The sequence below is a fragment of the Salvia splendens genome, chromosome 8 (genome assembly GCF_004379255.2).
Source record: "Salvia splendens isolate huo1 chromosome 8, SspV2, whole genome shotgun sequence".
Classification (NCBI taxonomy): domain Eukaryota; kingdom Viridiplantae; phylum Streptophyta; class Magnoliopsida; order Lamiales; family Lamiaceae; genus Salvia; species Salvia splendens.
In genome coordinates this window covers 20,198,040-20,217,748 of record NC_056039.1, presented here as the reverse complement: position 1 = coordinate 20,217,748, position 19,709 = coordinate 20,198,040, and the positions used below count along the sequence as shown (strand labels likewise).

Here is a 19,709-nt window from a genome sequence, read left to right as displayed (position 1 = left end):
TTAATTTTATCATAATGTTGTTATGTTTTACATTTAATGGTTGTTTATTACATATTTAAATGTATAAGAACGTAACAAAGTCTAAGTCTTTGTTTTAGTAGACCGGTAATGGGCGTCGTCCAATTTAAGGTAACACGGTCAGTTCTGAACAAAGAAAAAATAGAATTTCACAACCCAGATAGGCCTAGACTACCTATCGTGAAAGGTTGCAATGTCAGTCCGATTATTTCTAAGCCTTATTGAAATAAGATGATGTTGGTGTGGTATAGCACTGAATGGATCTAACAGCAAGACATGTCTTTATGTTATCTACTGAAAGACGAGGTCTTGATAATTAATTTCTTAATCAATGTACGTTAGCATTGAGCATACGATATTGAGTATCTACTACTTTGACTTACCAAAGGTGCGGGTTTTTCGTCACCCAACGATCCAGGTATATTGGGTAGTGGTGATCATTATCTGGCGGTGCTAGGATTGCTATTATATTGAATCTTGCGCGAGGAGAGTCTCGTTTGATAACGTCCACAAGAGGAGCTCGAAACAAAGTTTTATTATTCGAAACCTAGCTAGTTGGAGTTTGATTATTCTATGAATAATAAATAAGAGTTTCTTGATAAGTCCACTGTTGGAAATTAAAATATGTTAATTAATTAAGTCCATAACAGACATTGATTAATTAATGAATATTTCTATCTTAAGCGCGAGAAATAAATTGAACCAATAAAAGGAAACCCGGAATACTTGTAATTTCAGATTTAGAAATGCCGTGCAATATTACTTCTGTAGTGGCTGCTTGTAATATTCCAATATAAGCTTGTATTAAATTGCAGATTCAATTTAATTAGAATAAAGGTAATTGGGTGAGGCCATGTCCAAATTCTACCTTAGATCCCTGACTGAGCCCAACTTGTGACTTAATATAAATAGGAGAATAAAGGAGACAGAAAATAAACTTTTCAATAGAATAATTTTCGTCCACCTCATTATTTAGAGAGGATCGAAATTCTCTCCTTCCGTGAGTAGGTTTCTGTCTTCGTTAAGTCCTAGTACTCTGGTGAGATTTTCCCACACAAATATTAGTCTATAGTCCGGGACACCAGTCAGAATATTAGTCTAACTCCGTGGTATGCATGTTTTAGGGATTGTTTGTTCTAAAGCATGATTATGATTCAAATTGTGAGCATGATACGTGTGATAATTACGCGAATAGAATTTATCTAAATAATCTGCTAAATAGATCAAATTCATGTGATCGATTGTTATGCATGCTTCCGCTGCCAACCCCTTCAATTGGTATCAGAGCCAGTCTTTGGCTCTGATTATTTAGATTTAAATTTCGCGAAATTCATGTATGCATGTGTTATTTGATTACGAAGCATGTTCTTGTTAGTTTTTGTTTATTATTATGCATGTTGAATTCAAGAACAATCAAATCAAACAACTTGAATTTTTCGATTGTATGAGACGTGCGATCCGTCGACACTCACGCCGAGACAGATCGCACCACACGCTATCGAGGTAGGGTGGTCGAATCAGTGGGAGCCGAGGGATCGAGGGTCACGGGACGACGTGCAGACGAGTGTGGGCTCGTGCGCATCACCGACCGAGACCTAACCCTAGGCGGCTCGCACACCACGATCGACGGCTCGCACACCACGATCGATGCATGGTGGATGCTCGCACACCACGATCGACGCATGGTGGATGGCGCGGTGTGGTGGTTCGACCGAGAATGCACCAGGACACCGAGACGCCGAACCCTAACCCTAGGCGGAAGGATCTGATCATCAGCTCCGGACAAGGCCGAGAGCGACGCACCAAGGGCGTGACGCTGGCTGAGTCAGAGGGAGCGGAGGATCGAGCATGGCCGAGACGAGTCTTCGCACCTGGCCGAGAGCAGAAGGTCACACAAGATTTATGAGATAGCTTGATCTTGTTAGAAGCACATGAGCATTGTTATGGGAGTGTGTTGTAGGAATGAGTCTCTGTAATGCTAAATTCGGTGGTCTTGCTTAGGCAACATTAGGCGGCCATGCCACTCTGTGGTCTCTGGACTATTCGTCGATGATTGTGACCAGTAAAATTGTAAGATTTTAATGCGTATTGACCTCCTCTGGAGGATACAAAATTTTAATTTTACAGTTGTAAGATTTTGAAAAGTTTTATGGTTAATCTAATCAAACTTCTTACATAAGTTTATGACAAATGGTAAATACTCTGTTTTTCAATGCAAATCAAATCGTCAATATGTTGTTCAATCCTCTTTCTGCAATTCTTAAAGAAAACAAACTCGAGGGCCAAAATTACATAGAATGGAAGCAAAACTTGGACATCATTCTTACAGCAGAAGAGTACAACTTCGTACTCACAACCCCGCGACCTCCAGTGCCACCGGCCAACGCAGCGGCAGGAGTCAGAGATGCACACAGACGGTGGCATAAGGCGAATAAGATGGCTAAGTGCTATATGTTGGCATCCATGTCATCAGTGCTCAAGCATCAACATTCTGCCATGGAAACTGCCGCCGAGGTCATGCAGAATCTCAAGAATCTTTTTGGTACTCAAAATCGAACGACTAAGTCTCAAGCCTTTCGGAGTATCATATCGAAGACTATGAAGGGCTCATCTGTGAGGGACCATGTCCTTGAGATGAGCCACCTCAACCAGATTGAGGTCTTGGGAGGGACGATCGATCCCGAGTCCCAGGTGACAATCATCCTTCAGGGTCTCCCCTAGCTTCCAACAGTTCAAGCTCAACTTCGAGATGAACAAAACGAACTACACCTTGGCAGAGCTGTTGACTGAACTTCAGTCGGCAGAGGACCTTATGGTCCAAGCTAAGGCGGCCATGATGACTTCGGCACCTCGTTCCTTTGGCTTCAGGCCTAGCAAAGGAAAAAGGCAGGCACCGAACTCAGAATCGGGTAAAGTGGCTAAGGGAAAGAAGAAGAAGAGGGCAAACAAGAAGCCCACGGGGAAGTGTTTCAAGTGTGGTGAAAAGGGGCATTGGAAGCTAGACTGCCCTAAAAAGGGCAAGGCTACAGGTATGCACCAAGCTTTAGTAGTCGAGTCATGTTTGGCTTCGAAGTCTACTTGCACTTGGGTTATTGACACAGGAGCTACTGATCATATTTGTTTTGATCCTGACTTAATGCAGGTGACAAGATGACTGCGTGATCATGAGATCGAAGTCTAGCTGGGCGATGCTACAAAAGTGGCGGCCGTTGCAGTGGGAGACGTTTATTTGCATTTTAGTAGTGATAGATTTTTGATTTTGAAGAATGTTTTGTTGATACCTTCTTTTAGAAGAAATTTAATTTCAGTTTCTAAATTAGTTTTTGATGGATATTCGATTTCTTTTAATGACAACTGCGTTATTAAGAAAGATGGCTCTTATATCTGTCGTGGTATCATGGAAAACAATCTGTACACAATCACATCTACACAGTTTAATAATCGCAAATCTGAACTCAATACAACATCGAAAATTTAAAAAAAATGAAAAGAACCTTCAAGTTCAATGAACAAAACATACTTATGGCACCTTAGACTTGGTCATGCCAATGAATGGAGGATCCATTCTCTTGTTCAACAAGATCTTATTAAAGGTCTAGAGGAGGAACCTTTTTATAAGTGTGAGTCATGCTTAGAAGGCAAGATGACCAAGAGGCATTTTCAAGCTAAGGGCAATAGGGCCAAGGAACTACTTGAGATCGTTCATTCCAATGTATGTGGACCAATGTCTACTGTAGCAAGAGGTGGTTTTCGATACTTCATCACTTTCATTGATGACTTCTCGAAAATTAGATACGTCTATTTGATGACCCACAAGTCAGGGTCTTTTAACAAGTTCAAGGACTTTAAGGCTCAGGTGGAGAAGTATCATGGTAAGAGTATCAAATGCCTGCGATCTGATCGTGGAGGCGAATACCTCAGTGCTGAGTTTTTGGACTACTTATCGGAGTCGGGAATTCAATCCCAACTGACTGCGCCGGGCACGCCCCAGCAGAACAGCGTGGCTGAAAGAAGGAACATGACCTTATTAAACATGGTCCGATCGATGATGAGTTATGCTGAGTTTTTGGGGATATGCCTTGCTATCAACAAGCCATATATTAGACAATTTACCGTCAAAATTCGTACCTACTACTCCTTATGAGTTGTGGACGGGGCGCAAGCCCAATCTAGCACATCTCAAGATTTGGGGTTGCCTGACATGTATTGGAAAAGGATCCAACTAAGCTAGGATCTAGGACGGAGGTATGTATGTTTATAGGGTACCCCAAAGGGACGAAATGTTATGAATTCTTTAGTCTCCGAGATAGGAAAGTTATTGTGAGCACTCACGCCACATTCTTAGCGGAAGACTATGTAATGAATTATAAACCCAGCGGTGAAGTGGCTCTTGAAGAGCTAACTTCTGTCACAAGTTCCATTAACCAAGAACAAGTACCAAGTGTACAAACAATTCCTGAAACTTCAACTTCTATACCAAGCATTGTAGAGCCGCGCCGCAGTGGGAGGGTCTCGTATGAGCCCGAAAGATACATTGGTTTGGGAGAATCCATGGATCACTCCTCGGACAGCAATGTGTTAGATCCCTAGAACTTTGCGCAGGCGCTGGCAGATGTCGATCATTGCGAATGGGTGAAAACAATGGATTCAGAACTACAATCTATGATAGACAAAGACGTCTACGATTTTTCCATCCTACCCGAAGGCTGTATTGCCATTGGGAGCAAGTGGATATATAAACGTAAATGTGGACCCGATGGACGAGTTAAAGTCTTCAAGGCAAGACTAGTGGCTAAGGGGTATACCCAAAAGGAAGGTGTCGATTATGATGAGACTTTCTCCCCAGTGGCCATGCTCAAATCGATCCGGATACTATTGTCTATAGCAGCTTATATGGATTGGGATGTATTGCAGCTAAATGTTAAGACTGCGTTTCTAAACGGCGGTCTTGAGGAGACCATCTACATGGAACAACCCGAAGGATATGCCATAAAGGGAAAAGAACACATGGTTTGGAAGCTTAAGAAATCCATTTATGGCCTTAAGCACGCATCTAGATCGTGGAACCAGTGTTTCAATCAAACTGTTCGCAAGTTTGGATTCGAAAAGTGCCCAAATGAAAGCTGCGTATATAAGAAAGTTGAGAAGGGGAATGTAGTGTTCTTAGTTTTGTATGTAGATGACATTCTTCTAATTGAAAATAATAAAAAGATGTTGTCATCAGTGCGAACTTGGTTGTCAAACCAGTTCGAGATGAAGGATATGGGAGACGCTGGACACATCCTCGGGATCAAGGTTCTTCGGAATCGAGAAAAGAAGATGTTGTGCTTATCTCAAGAACCTTACATCAACACAGTACTTAGTCGTTTTAGCATGCAGGACGACAAGAAAGGTTTCTTAGCTTTAAGACATGGCATCCATCTATCTCAAGAGATGTGCCCGAAAACGCCGTCTGAGATACAAGAGATGAGAAGGATTCCTCCATATGCTTCGGTAGTTGGAAGTCTCATGTATGCTATGCTTTGTACGAGGCCCAATATTTGCTTTGCTGTTGGCATGGTGGCAAGATATCAGTCAAATCCTGGCCAAGGACATTGGACTGCCGTAAAGAACATACTCAAGTACCTTAAACGGACTAAGGACTATGCTCTAGTTTACAATGCAGTCGAGCTCTGTCCTTTGGGATATACTGAATCAGACTTTCAAGCTGATCAGGACTCGAGAAAATCTACTTCAGGATATGTGTTCATCTTAGGAGTTGGAGCCGTAATTTGGAAGAGTGTGAAGCAGAAATGCATTGCGGACTCGACCATGGAAGCCGAGTATGTAGCTACTTCGGAGTCTGCAAAAGAGGCAGTATGGTTCAAGAACTTCCTTATGGATTTAGGTGTGGTTACGAATCTGCCCAAGAGCATCACCGTTTATTGTGACAATTCTGGTGCTGTGGCAAACTCGAAGGAACCAAGAGCTCACAAAGCGAGCAAACACATAGAGCGGAAGTATCATATCATCAGGGATATAGTGCAGAGAGGAGACATACAAGTGGTCAAGATTGCGTCAGAGAACAACCTGGCAGATCCTTTTACAAAGGCATTGGCGGTGAAACCGTTCGAGAGCCACGTTGAAGGGATGGGAGTTCGACTCATTCAAGACCTCAACTCGCTTTCAGTATAAGTGGGAGAAATTTAGACGTGTGCACTACTATTTTGTATACTCGAAATCTGTTTGAGTATAAGTGGGAGATTGTTAGGGTTTGTATACTAGAAATCACCTTTCGAGTGATTGAATGTTGTAAAACACTAATTATTATTTTCCAATAAATGCAACAGATTATTTTTATCGTAATGTTGTTATGTTTTACATTTAATGGATGTTTATTGCATATTTTAATGTATAAGTGAACATAACAAAGTCTAAGTCTTTGTTTTAGTAGACCGGTTGTGGGCTTCGCTCAATTTAAGGTACGCGGTCTGTCCCGGACAAAGAAAAATAAGAATTTCACAACCTAGATAGGCCTAGACTACCTATCGTGAAATGTTGCAATGTCAGTCCGATTATTTCTAAGCCTTATTGCAATGTCAGTCCGATTATTTCTAAACCTCATTATTGAGAGAGGATCGAAATTCTCTCTTTCCGTGAGTAGGTTTCTGCCTTCGTTATTTAAGTCCTAGTACTCTGGTGAGATTTGCCCACACAAATATCAGTGTACAGTCCGAGACAACAGTCAGAAGATCCGAGGTCGAGTTCTGAAGATCTTCACGAGGAGAAGACGCAAGCCATCTTCGATTCTTTAGTGAATCAACGAGGTAAATTGGCTAACTCCGTGGTATGCATGTTTTAGGGATTGTTTGTTCTAAAGCATGATTATGATTCAAGTTGTGAGCATGATACGTGTGATAATTACGCGAATAGAATTTATCTAAATAATCTGCTAAATAGATCAAATTCATGTGATCGATTGTTATGCACACTTCCGCTGCCAACCCCTTCATTTATCACATGTTAAAACAATCAATTGCATTCTAGAAAGCACATAAATTCATGCTTAAGGAAATTAAACCATAATTCATGAATTTCTACAGTTTAGAATTACCGCTCTGATTCTTCAAAGAATCATCGATTGCTTGCGCCTTCTCCACGTGATGTTATTCTAACTCAACCACGAATCTTCTAATCTGTATCCCGAATTCAGAATCCAAACTTTGGGTGGGCAAAGCTTGTCAGAATCGAAAAGAGCTTGATTAGAAAGAAGACAGAATTTCAGATCTGGAGAGAACTGAAAAAAAACGTTCATTCTGGAGAGAGGAATGAAATTTTTGAATAAAAATTAATTAATTTGTCTTCTCCCTAATCTCCTTTATATATAGAGTTATGATTGGCCAGATTAGGGATCAATGGAGGTCGGACTTGGGCCAAACCTGTTGGACTTTTACAAATTAAATTGAGCCCCAATTTAATACAAGTCCAACGAAATAGTATTATCAGCCACTACAGTAAAATAATATTGACTGCCCGTCCAATCCCAAATTACGAGTAATCCGGGCTTTACCTCTTTAATTTATTATTTCCCTTGTTTAAGATATAAATATCCATTAATTAATTTAAGTCTGCTAAATGACTTTAACTAATTAATATATTTTTCCAAGATTTGTCTAGTTCAAAATCTTTATTTATTATTCTGGAATAAATTCCAACCGGTCGGGTTTCTGAATAATAAAATCTTTTTCGAACACCTCTTGAGGATATTATCAAACTGGACTCACCCAACACACGATTCATTGCAATAATAATACTAGCACCTCTAGACATTAATCACCACTACCCAAGATATCAGGATTCTTGGATTGTGAAAAATCCGCACCATTTGCTAAATCAAAGTAGTGCATAATCAATATCGTATGCTCAATGTTATATCTAAGAAATAACAATCACCGAGACCTCGTCTTTCAATAAATAGCAAGAAAGACTTATCTCAACTGTTAGATCCTTCAGTGCTATACCACACCAGTGTCGTTTATTTCCTAAGATAAGGAAACATGCGGACTGACACTGCAACCTTTCACGATAGGTAGCCAAAGCCTATCTAGGTGGTGAAATTATATTTCTCTTCTATAAAGGAACGACTGTGTCACCTTCTGTGAACGTCGTTCACGACCAGTCTACTATGCAGAAGAATTAGACTTATTTGCTTCTTATACATTTAAATGTTTGAGAAAAATCTTATAAATGCATAAGCAAACACCAATGCGATAAAATTAATTCTTCTAGCCTTGGGTTAAAAATGGATTGTAGAGTTTATTGTATACAAACAATTCTATCCGTGCAACATGCTCGAAATATGCTTTTCAGTATACCAATCCTAACAGGGCCACCGCTTCTGCCCCTGTGCAGCACTCTGGCATCGCCACAAGTACATCCAGTAATCTTTTTAAGTGGAGTTGCAAAAGCCGTGAACGTGATAGAAGTAAAGAAGGTCTCATGTCCAAAAGGGTTTACTAAACGTTCTGATGTGACATTCTCTCCAATCCACCTTCCTTTGGCTACGACTAGAGTTGACAAAACTCATAGCTTGTGGGATGTAGACACTGGTGATGAATCTCTTTTCCATGAAGGTCAAGACAGGAGTATGTACGTATTATCTTTCCCTCATGACGGCTCCTTAGAAGGCTTTGTGTGGTTCGATGCACAACCTTTAAATGTTCAGGGATTTTTCACATTTGTTCATGTCCTCAAGCTTGAGTATGAGCCGCCTCCTAATAAGAAATCATGTTTAGGTTTCAATCCCAGCCTTGAGGACAAGGCTGTTTCTGCCAGGTGTGCTATTGATACACAGTTACTTGATGATTGTATTAGTGGGTAATTATTTGAAGTTAGTGGGGGAGTTATTTGAAGTTAGTGGAGAGTTAATGGGTGGTTACATAGTTATTATTGTAGTTAATAGTAATTATTATCTTTATTTCATTAGTAGTATATATAGGTGGTCCCTTAAGGTTTTAGATATTATGAAATATTAAGTTTAGATTAAGGACTATATTTTACCGTAGGGCCTCGTTAGAGGATTATTGTTGTTCATTTCAGTTTGTATATTTATTTCCTATCATATTTCATTTCGTGTGTATAACTTATCATGGCCGTCTTTCACTCCGTATCAGAAGATGACTAAGAATTTTGAAAGATAAACTAGGCTAAGGAGGCTACGGTTCTGTTTACAAGGGAAAGCTTCGAAGTGGCAATCTTGTAGCAGTCAAATTGCTTAGAAAATCCGAAGCAAACGGGCAAGACTTTATCAACGAAATAACAACTATAGGAAGGATCCATCATGTAAATGTAGTCCAACTTGTTGGATATTGTACTGAAAGATCAAAGCGCGCCATTATTTTTTATTTCATGCAAAATGGTTCCCTTGATAAGTATGTCTTCAATCGAGAAAAAACATCTTCATTGGGTTGGGAAATGAAATTTAAAATTGCAGTTGAAGTGGCTCGGGGGATTAGGTATTTGCACCATGGTTGTGACATCCAGATCTTGCACTTTGACATCAAACCTCACAATATCTTCTTGATGATAAGTTCGTCATAAAAATATCTGATTTTGGGTTGGCAAAATTATGCGCTGCAAACAAGGAGGCAGTGACATTGACGACTGCCAGAGGAACCATTGGGTATGTTGCTCCTGAACTTATCAATAGAAGCATTGGTGCAGTGTCTTACAAGGCTGATGTGTATATTTTTGGGATGTTGTTGATGGAAATGTTAAACTTAAACAAAGACTTGACAAGGAACAATGATGAATCTAGTAAGTATTTCCCAAATTGGATATACGACCACTTGAACCAAGGAAAGGACATTGACATTGGATATGTTAATGAAAATGATGATAGAAACATTGGTCGGAAGATGACTATTGTTGCGTTTGGTGCATACAAATGAGTCCAGACAATCGTCCATCAATGAATAAAGTGTTGGAGATGTTAGAAGGTGATGTCGAACATATGCAGATTCCTAATTATCTATCGTTTATGGTAGGAAATGAGGAAGAAAGCTGGGCTAAAGATTCAAATGCTTCCATATCATTGTTGAGTAATAACATTGAGAACAACATTATTGAGATTAATACTAGTGCTTGAAATATTTGTATTATCATCTATGTTTACTTAGAAACAAGTTCCACTGATTGTGTATTTGCGAGATGTTTATAATCATGTGTATATATCATGAAGTGGACTACCATGTTATTAATGAGTTTTCCATGATTAAAATGGGTCTAAAAATAATGTAGACTAGGTCATTCATTGTCCACTATGCCAACCTGTTATGAAATAGGAGTAGTAGTAAACAATGCTTAGGTTGCCTGTTCTGTTTTTATCAGTTATCCGCGATCAGAGTTGACTATCGTTTTTTTAGAAGAAACTGTTTAGATGATCAAACATTCAATTGTATTGCTCTCTCTTGGACTTATAAGTCATTGCTATAGTTCACATCTTTAATTTATATTTGTCTCATTTATTATTTGCATTCTGTTTGGCCTTTTTCCAGTAGCTCAAGTTTTTGCCGGCCTGCATCATTCTATATATATATATATAGAGAGAGAGAGGAGTGATCAAGGTCTAACTAATTTTAAGTGTATAACTAGAGAATAAATCTCAGCCATACATTTTGTTACTCCAATTTAATCTTATAGGTTAAACAAATTTTCAGATTTTTGTTAAAAATAATAGCCCAAAGGAATTTTCGGAATTCAATACATCAACGTGAATTCAGCGCAATATATCAACGTGATTCAACGCTGATTTCTCCCAAATTCAAAGCACGATTTCTTCCAAAATATTCCGTATTTCACGATGAATCAGGCAATTCTGGAGGCTTTCGCCAGCTCGAATCGTGTTCATGTGATCGATTTCAGCTTGAGACAGGGGATGCTATGGCCGGCGCTGATGCAGGTGAGGGCTCTGCGGCCCAGGGGCCCGCCGACGATCAGGTTGACCGGGATCTGGCCGCCGCAGCCCGATAACATCTATGCCTTGCAGCAGGTAGGGTGGAAATTGGCGCAGCTAGCTGAAACGATAGGCATGGAGTTCGAATTCCGTGGATTTGTGACGAATTCGCTGGCCGATCTCGATGTGGAGATGCTGGAAATTATGGCGGGCGATGATGAGCTGTTGGAAAATTTCGATGGATTTCTAAAATGTTTTTCGTGAAATTGTTTTTGATTATCTGTAAATTTTGTTATTGTTTTTTGTTTTCTGTTAATCTTTTGGTTAGATTCATTGTAAGATAAAGAAGAATAGATGTATAATTATATGAGCACCGTATGTGTTTGATGAAATGTCACAATGAGTTCATTATTTGTTGGTTATAGTGATCTATTTTTGTATTCCACGGTTAAAGTGATGTTTCTGTGATATTTGCTTATAGTGATCTATATTTTTTCATATCAGTGAAGTAAAAACATGCTTAGAGTGATGTATTTGAAGGAGTTGGCAGCGGAAGCGTGCGTTCAATATCCGATCACATGAATTTGATCTATTTAGCAGATTATTTAGACAAATTCTATTCGCGCAATTTTCACATGTATCATGCTCATAACTTGAATTAAAACATGCTTTAGCATATAAAATCCCTAAAACATGCTTACTACGGAATTAGCCAATTTACCTCGTTGATTCAATCAAGAATCAATGATGGCTCGCTCCGTCTCCATGTGAAGATCTTCAATACAAGACCTCAGATCTTCTGACTGGTGTCCCGGACTATACGCTGATATTTGTGTGGGCAAATCTCACCAACGTATTAGGACTTGAATAACGAAGACATAACTCAGCTCACGGAGGAAGGCAATTTTCGATTTCTCTCTCTCAAAGGAGTGGACGAAAATTTGTGAGTGGAAAAAGGTGTGTTTTCTGTCTCCTTTATTCTCCTATTTATATAAGTCACATATTGGGCCCAGTCAGGGATCTAAGGAAGAATTTGGATCAGGCCTCACCCAATTAGCTTTTTACTAATTAAATTGAACCCACTATTTAATATAAGCTTATATTGGAATATTACAAGCAGCCACTACAGAAGTAATATTGCACTGTCTTTCCAAATCTGAAATTACAAGTATTCCGGGTTTCCTTTATTCGCGTTCAATTTATTTCCCGTGCTTAAGATAGAAACATCCATTAATTAATTATTGTCTGCTATGGACTTAATTAATTAACATATTTTATTCTCCAAGAGTGGACTTAGCAAGAAACTCTTATTTATTATTCATAGAGTAATTAAACTCCAACTAGCTAGTTCCAAATAATAAAACCTTGTTTCAAGCTCCTCTTGTGGATGTTATCAAACGAGACTCCTCGCGCACGTTTCAACATAATAGCAATCCTAGCACCGCTAGATAATGATCACCACTACCCAATATACCTGGATCGTTGGGTTACGAAAAACCCGCACCTTTGGTAAGTCAAAGTAGTGGATACTCAATGTCGTGTGCTCAATGCTAACGTACATTGATTACGAAATTAATTATCAAGACCTCGTCTTTCAGTAGATAGCATAAAGACTCGTCTTGCTGTTAGATCCATTCAGTGCTATACCACACCAACGTCATCTTATTTCAATAAGGCTTAGAAATAATCGGACTGACATTGCAACCTTTCGCGATAGGTAGTCTAGGCCTATATAGGTTGTGAAATTCTTATTTTTCTTTGTTTAGAACAGACCGTGTTACCTTAAATTGGACGACGCCCACAACCGGTCTACTAAAACAAAGACTTAAACTTTGTTACGTTTGCTTATACATTTAAATTTGCAATAAACAACCATTAAATGTAAAACATAACTACATTATGACAAAAATAATCTGTTGCATTTATTGGAAAATAACCATTAGAGTTTTACAGTATGCAATCACTTGAAAGGTGATTTCTAGTATATAAAACCCTAACAATCTCCCACTTATACTCAAAACAGCTTTCGAGTATATAAAATGGTAGTGCACACGTCTAAATTTCTCCCATTTGTACTGAAAGCGAGTTGAGGTCTTGAATGAGTCGAACTCCCATCCCTTCAACGTGGCAGTCGAACGGTTTCACTGCCAAAAGCCTTTGTAAAAGGATCTGCCAGGTTGTTCTGTGACGCAATCTTGACCACTTTTATGTCTCCTCTCTGCACTATATCTCTAATGATATGATACTTCCGCTCTATGTGTTTGCTCGCTTTGTGAGCTCTTGGTTCTTTCGAGTTTGCCACAACACCAGAATTGTCACAATAAATGGTGATGCTCTTGGGCAGATTCGAAACCACACCTAAATCCATAAGGAAGTTCTTGAACCATACAGCTTCTTTTGCAGCCTCCAAAGCGGCCACATACTCGGCTTCCATGGTCGAGTGCGCGATGCATTTCTGCTTCACACTCTTCCAAATTACGGCTCCACCTCCTAAGGTAAACACATATCCTGAAGTAGATTTTCTCGAGTCCTGATCAGCTTGAAAGTCTGAGTCAGTATATCCCAAAGGACAGAGCTCGGCTGCATTGGAAACTAGAGCATAGTCCTTAGTCTGTTTAAGGTACTTGAGTATGTTCTTTACGGCAGTCCAATGTCCTTAGCCCGGATTCGACTGATATCTTGCCACCATGCCAACAACAAAGCAAATATCAGGTCTAGTACAAAGCATAGCATACATGAGACTTCCAACTGCCGAAGCATATGGAATCCTTCTCATTTCCTGTATCTCATGTCTAAAAGGGAAGAAACCTTTCTTGGCATCCTGCAAGCTAAAACGACTAAGTACTGTTTCGATGTAAGATTCTTGAGATAAGTACAACATCTTCTTCTCTCGATTCCGAAGAACCTTGACCCCGAGGATGTGTCCCGCGTCTCCAATATCCTTCATCTCGAACTGGTTTGATAACCATGTTCGAACTGATGACAACATCTTTTTATTGTTTCCAATTAGAAGAATGCCATCTACATATAAAACTAAGAACACTACATTCCCCTTATCAACTTTCTTATACACGCAGCTTTCACTTGGGCACTTTTCGAATCCAAACTTGCAAATAATTTGATCGAAACATTAGTTCCATGATCTAGATGCTTGCTTGAGGCCATAAATGGCCTTCTTAAGCTTCCAAACCATGTGTTCTTTGCCCTTTATGGCATATCCATCGGGTTGTTCCATGTAGATGGTCTCCTCAAGACTGCCGTTTAGAAACACAGTCTTAACGTCCATCTGCCATACATCCCAATCCATATAAGCTGCAATAGACAACAGTATCCGGATCGATTTGAGCATGGCCACTGGGGAGAAGGTCTCATCATAATCGATGCCTTCCTTTTGGGTATACCCCTTGGCCACTAGTCTTGCTTTGAAGACTTTAACTCGTCCATCGGGTCCACGTTTACGTTTATATATCCACTTGCTCCCAATGGCAGTACAGCCTTCGGGTAGGACGGACAAATTGTAGACGTCTTTTTCTATCATAGATTGTAGTTCCGAATCCATTGCTTTCACCCATTCGCAATGATCGACATCTTCCTGCGCCTCCGCAAAGTTCTAGGGATCTAATACATTGCTGTCAGAGGAGTGATCCATAGATTCTCCCAAACCAATGTATTTGTCGGGCTCTTGCGAGACCCTCCCACTGCGGCGCGACACTACAATATTTTGAGTAGAAGTTGAAGTTTTGGGAATTGTTTGTACACTTGGTACTTATTCTTGGTTAATGGAACTTGTGACAGAAGTTAGCTCATCAAGAGCAACTTCACTGCTGGGTTTATGATTCATTACATAGTCTTCCTCTAAGAATGTCGCGTGAGTACTCACAATGACTATCTTGTCTCGGAGGCTAAAGAATTCATAGCCTTTCGTCCCTCTAGGGTACCCTATAAACAAACATACCTCTGTCCTTGATCCTAGCTTAGTTGGATCCTTTTCCAATACATGAGCCGGACAACCCCAAACCTTGAGATGTGCTAGATTGGGCTTACGCTCAGTCTACAACTCATATGGAGTTTTAGGTACGGATTTTGATGGTAAATTGTCTAAAATGTGACTTGCAGAAAGCAAGGCATGTCCCCAAAACGAAATAGGTAACCGTGCAAAACTCGTCATCGAACGGACCATGTTTAACAAGGTCCTATTCCTTCTTTCAGCCACGCCGATCTACTGGGGCGTGCCCGGCGCAGTCAGTTGGGATTCAATTCCCAACTCCGATAAGTAGTCCAAAAATTCAGCACTGAGGTATTCGCCTCCACGATCAAATCGTAGGCATTTGATATTCTTTCCATGATACTTCTCCACAAGAGTCTTAAAGTCTTTAAACTTGTCAAAAGACTGTGACTTGTGACGCATCAAATAGACATATCCAATTTTTGAGAAGTCATCAATAAATGTGATGAAGTATCGAAAACCACCTCTTGCCTCAGTAGACATTGGTCCACATACATCGGAATGAACGAGCTCAAGTACTTCCTTGGCCCTATTGCCCTTAGCCTTAAAAGGCCTCTTGGTCATCTTGCCTTCTAAGCATGACTCACACTTATGAAAAGGTTCCTCCTCTAGACCTTTGATAAGATCTTGTTGAACAAGAGAATGAATCCTCCTTTCATTGGCATGACCAAGTCTAAGGTGCCACAAGTACGTTTCGTTCATAGAACTTGAAGGTTCCTTTCATTTCTTTGAAATTTTTGATGTTGTATTGAGTTCTGATTTGCGATTATTAAACTGTGTAGAAGTGATTGTGTACAAATTGTTTTCCATGATACCACGACAGATATAAGAACCATCTTTCTTAATAACGCAGTTGTCATTAAAAGAAATCGAATATCCATCATAAACCAATTTAGAAACTGAAATTAAATTTCTTCTAAAAGAAGGTATCAACAAAACATTCTTCAAAACCAAAAATCTATCACTACTAAAACGCAAATAAATGTCTCCCACTGCAACGGCTGCCACTTTGGTAGCGTCGCCCAGCTGGACTTCGATCTCGCGATCATGTAGTCGTCTTGTCACCTGCATTAAGTCAGGATCAAAACAAATATGATCAGTGGCTCCTGTGTCAATAACCCAAGTGCGGATTGATGTCGAAGTCAAACAAGACTCGACTACTAGAGCTTGGTGCATACCTGTAGCCTTGCCCCGTTTAGGATAGTCTGGCTTCCAATGCCCCTTCTCTCCACACTTCTTCTTCTTCTTTCCCTTAGCTATCTTGGCCGATCCTGTGTTCGGTGCCTACCTTTTTCCTTTGCTAGGCTTTAAGCCAGAGGAACGAGGCGCCGAAATCATCATGGCCACCTTAGCCTGGACCCTAAGGTCCTCTGCCGACTGAAGTTCAGTCAACAGCTCAGCCAAGGTGTAATTCCTTTTGTTCATCTCGAAGTTGAGCTTGAACTGTTGGAAGCTAGGGGGAAGACTTTGAAGGATAATAGTAACCTGGGACTCGGGATCGATGGTCCCTCCCAAGACCTCAATTTGGTTGAGGTGGCCCATCATCTCGAGGACGTGATCCCTCACAGATGAGCCTTCCTTCATTGTCTTCGACATGATACTCCGAAAGACTTGAGATTTAGTCGTTCGATTCTGAGTACCAAAAAGATTTTTGAGATTCTACTTAATCTCGGCGGCTGTTTCCATGGCTGAATGCTGATGCTTGAGTACCGAAGACATAGAAGCCAACATGTAGCACTTAGCCATCTCATTCGCCTTATGCCACCGTCAATGTGCATCTCTGACTCCTGCCGCAGCGTTAGCCAGCGGCACTGAAGGTCGTGGGGTGGTGAGCACAAAGATGTACTCATCTGCTGTGAGAACGATGTCCAAATTTTGTTTCCATTCTATGTAATTTTGGCCCTCGAGTTTATTTTCTTTGAGAATTGCGGAAAGAGGATTAAACGACATATTGACGATTTGATTTGCACTGCAAAACAAAGTATTTTACTATTGTCATAAACTTATGTAAGAAGTTTGATTAGATTAACCATAAAACTTTTCAAAATCTTACAACTGTAAAATTAAAATTTAGTACCCTCCAGAGGAAGTCAATATGCATTAAAATCTTACAATTTTATTGGTCACAACACCACAGAGTGGCATGGCCGCCTAATGTTTCCTAAGCAAGACCATCTCTTTAGCATTACAGAGTCTCATTTCTACAACACACTCCCATAACAATGCTCATGTGCTGCTAACAAGATCAAGCTATCTCATAAATCCTGTGTGAACTTCTGAATCTCGCAGTTTCTTAGGATTATTGTCCCCACAGAGCAGGTGGCGATAATATTGGAAACTACATTCTAGTTCATACTATTTATATTTGAGAAGTCCGCCCTCATGAACTTGCTATTTTCTTAGGATTATTGTCCCCACGTAGCAGGTGGCGATAATATTAGAAAAAGGCTTCATAAATTGCAGACCAATTGATGGAGACCATATACAAACGTTGAGTTCGTAATTATAGCTTAGATATTTTGGGTTATGGTTTTACTTTAATTATCCTTAGCCTTGAGGCAGTTTAAGGGTTAATTAAATTCTGTTGGTATTTAATCTACTGGATAATTAAATCTTTAGATTAATGTTGTTATCTTCCTGTAGGAAATTGTTGATCTAGAATTTTATTCTTATTCATGTCTACTATAAGGTATATCTAAAATAAATAAATTATTTAATCCTTAATAGGACATGAAAAATAAATTCAAATTATTTCCTTGTTCAAGATTAGGAAGAAATATTTTATTATTTAATGTATTCATACATATCTGTCCTTATTAGGATCTTAGATATATAAATTTTAGGAAACTGTTAAATTATTCTCATCCATATCATTTAGGAATAAAATAATCATTGTTTATTTCCATAGATATAGATAATAATAAAAATATTCCTTAAATCTAGATAAATTTTAGGAAACTATTAAATTATTCTCATCTATATCATCTAGGAATAAAATAATATTATTTATTTCCATAGATATAGATAATAATAAAAATATTCCTAAAATCTAGACAAATCTTCCAAAAAGATTTTATTTCCATTAAATAATAATATTTTAATGATATCTTTTAATAAAATAATCAAATAATCATTAAAATAATCCTTCATCATTATCTCATCGCACGAGGTTCGCACGAACGATGAACGATGAAAATCCGACGAGTTCGTCATCGGATCACAATGCATGAAGCGTCTCGGCCAGCAGCGCACGAGTGCGCACATGCTCTCGGCCGCCTGGCTAGACCACCGGCGCCTCGGTGTCTCGACAGCTCTCAGTCAGTGAGACGCGCACAGCCGCCTCAGCTCTCGGCCAGCCGCTAAGTCCATCTCGGTGTCGTGGCTCGTCGGGTCCCACGACTCTCGGCCAGCAGCGCGCACGACTGCGGCGCTACTTTCGGCCAGTTGCAATCGCCCGTCTCGTCCCTCCCGAGCCTGGATTCTCCTCTCGTCTCGGCACACGTCGCGCCTTATGGCGCACACGTCTCGGCCACGACTGGAGCTTCGTCTCGGGAAGCCTTCCGCCTAGGGTTGGCCTGGTGTCTCGCGGTGTCTCGGTGGTTCTCGGACGAACCACCACTCCGCGCCAGTCACCGCCACGTCGACCTCGACTCGGGTTCCGTCTGGTGCGTGTGATCTCGGTCGGCGGTGCGCACGAGCCCCGAGTATAAGCTTGCCAAGCGCCCTCAAGAGATAGTGTGCAGCAATCACAAACAAGGCGGGGGAGATGGGGTCTCCTTGCCTTAGACCACGGGTCGATTTGAAGAATCCCGCGGGGGCGCCGTTGATGAGGTCGGAGAACCAGCACGACCCGATGCATCTTTCAATGAGGGCAGTCCATGCCGCCGGAAATCCCATCCAAGCACCTTCACGAGAAAAGACCATTGGACTCTATCGTAGGCTTTGGCCATGTCAATCTTAATCGCCACGTTTGGTGCCGGAAAACACCTAGCTAGCTCATGGAACATTTCTTGAGCGAGGAGGACATTGTCGTTAAGGAGACGCCCTTTAACAAATACACTCTGGTTGGGAGAGATAACCTGTGGCAAGAAAGGGGCAAGCCGAGCGGTTAGAATTTTAGTAATGATCTTATTAAGCACATTGCAAAGGCTAATGGGACGGTAGTCCGTCCACGCGCCCGGCACTGCTTTTTTTGGGGATGAGGACAATATTGGTAGCCGTGACACTCCGAGGGAGAAAGGCCCCATTGAAGAACTGGTTTATCGCATTCACAACATCCGACCCGACGATGCCCCAACAAGCTTGGTAGAAGGTGGCCGAGAATCCATCGGGCCGTGGTGTACTGTCCCCCGAGACCTCAAAGATGGCTCTTTTGACTTCTTCCGCGTTTGGTGGCTCAGGTAGATCCATGAGTGCCTCTGATGGGGGAAGTCGTTGAATTAGGTCAAGATCAGGCTCCATAAGCACTGGGTTGTCCGGTGCTAGGAGGTGTCGGTAGAACTCGACCGCCGAGTTTTTAATCTCTGTGTCCTCTGTGATCTCTCGCCAATCCTAAAAAATGGAATGGATGCGCAATCTGACCCTCTTTTGTTTCACCCAGCTTTGGTAGAACCTAGTGTTTTTGTCTCCATCCGCTAACCACCTCAAAGCCGCTTTCTGGCGCCAGAAGTCCTCTTCCATTCTAAGTAAGAGGATATGTGTGGCAATGTTTTTATTGATCTCCGTCCTATTCCGGGGTGTCGGATCAGTTTC

The 19,709-nt window shown here is 40.6% G+C and overlaps 1 protein-coding gene across 1 annotated transcript; it reads left to right on the top strand.

The window, feature by feature from the left end:
• The first annotated feature begins 10,858 nt into the window (after positions 1-10,858).
• On the top strand, positions 10,859-11,215 carry LOC121745904 (DELLA protein GAI-like). The gene has a single exon (XM_042139846.1). The coding sequence runs from the start codon at positions 10,859-10,861 to the stop codon at positions 11,213-11,215; it is 357 nt and encodes a 118-aa protein (XP_041995780.1).
• Positions 11,216-19,709: the final 8,494 nt, after the last annotated feature.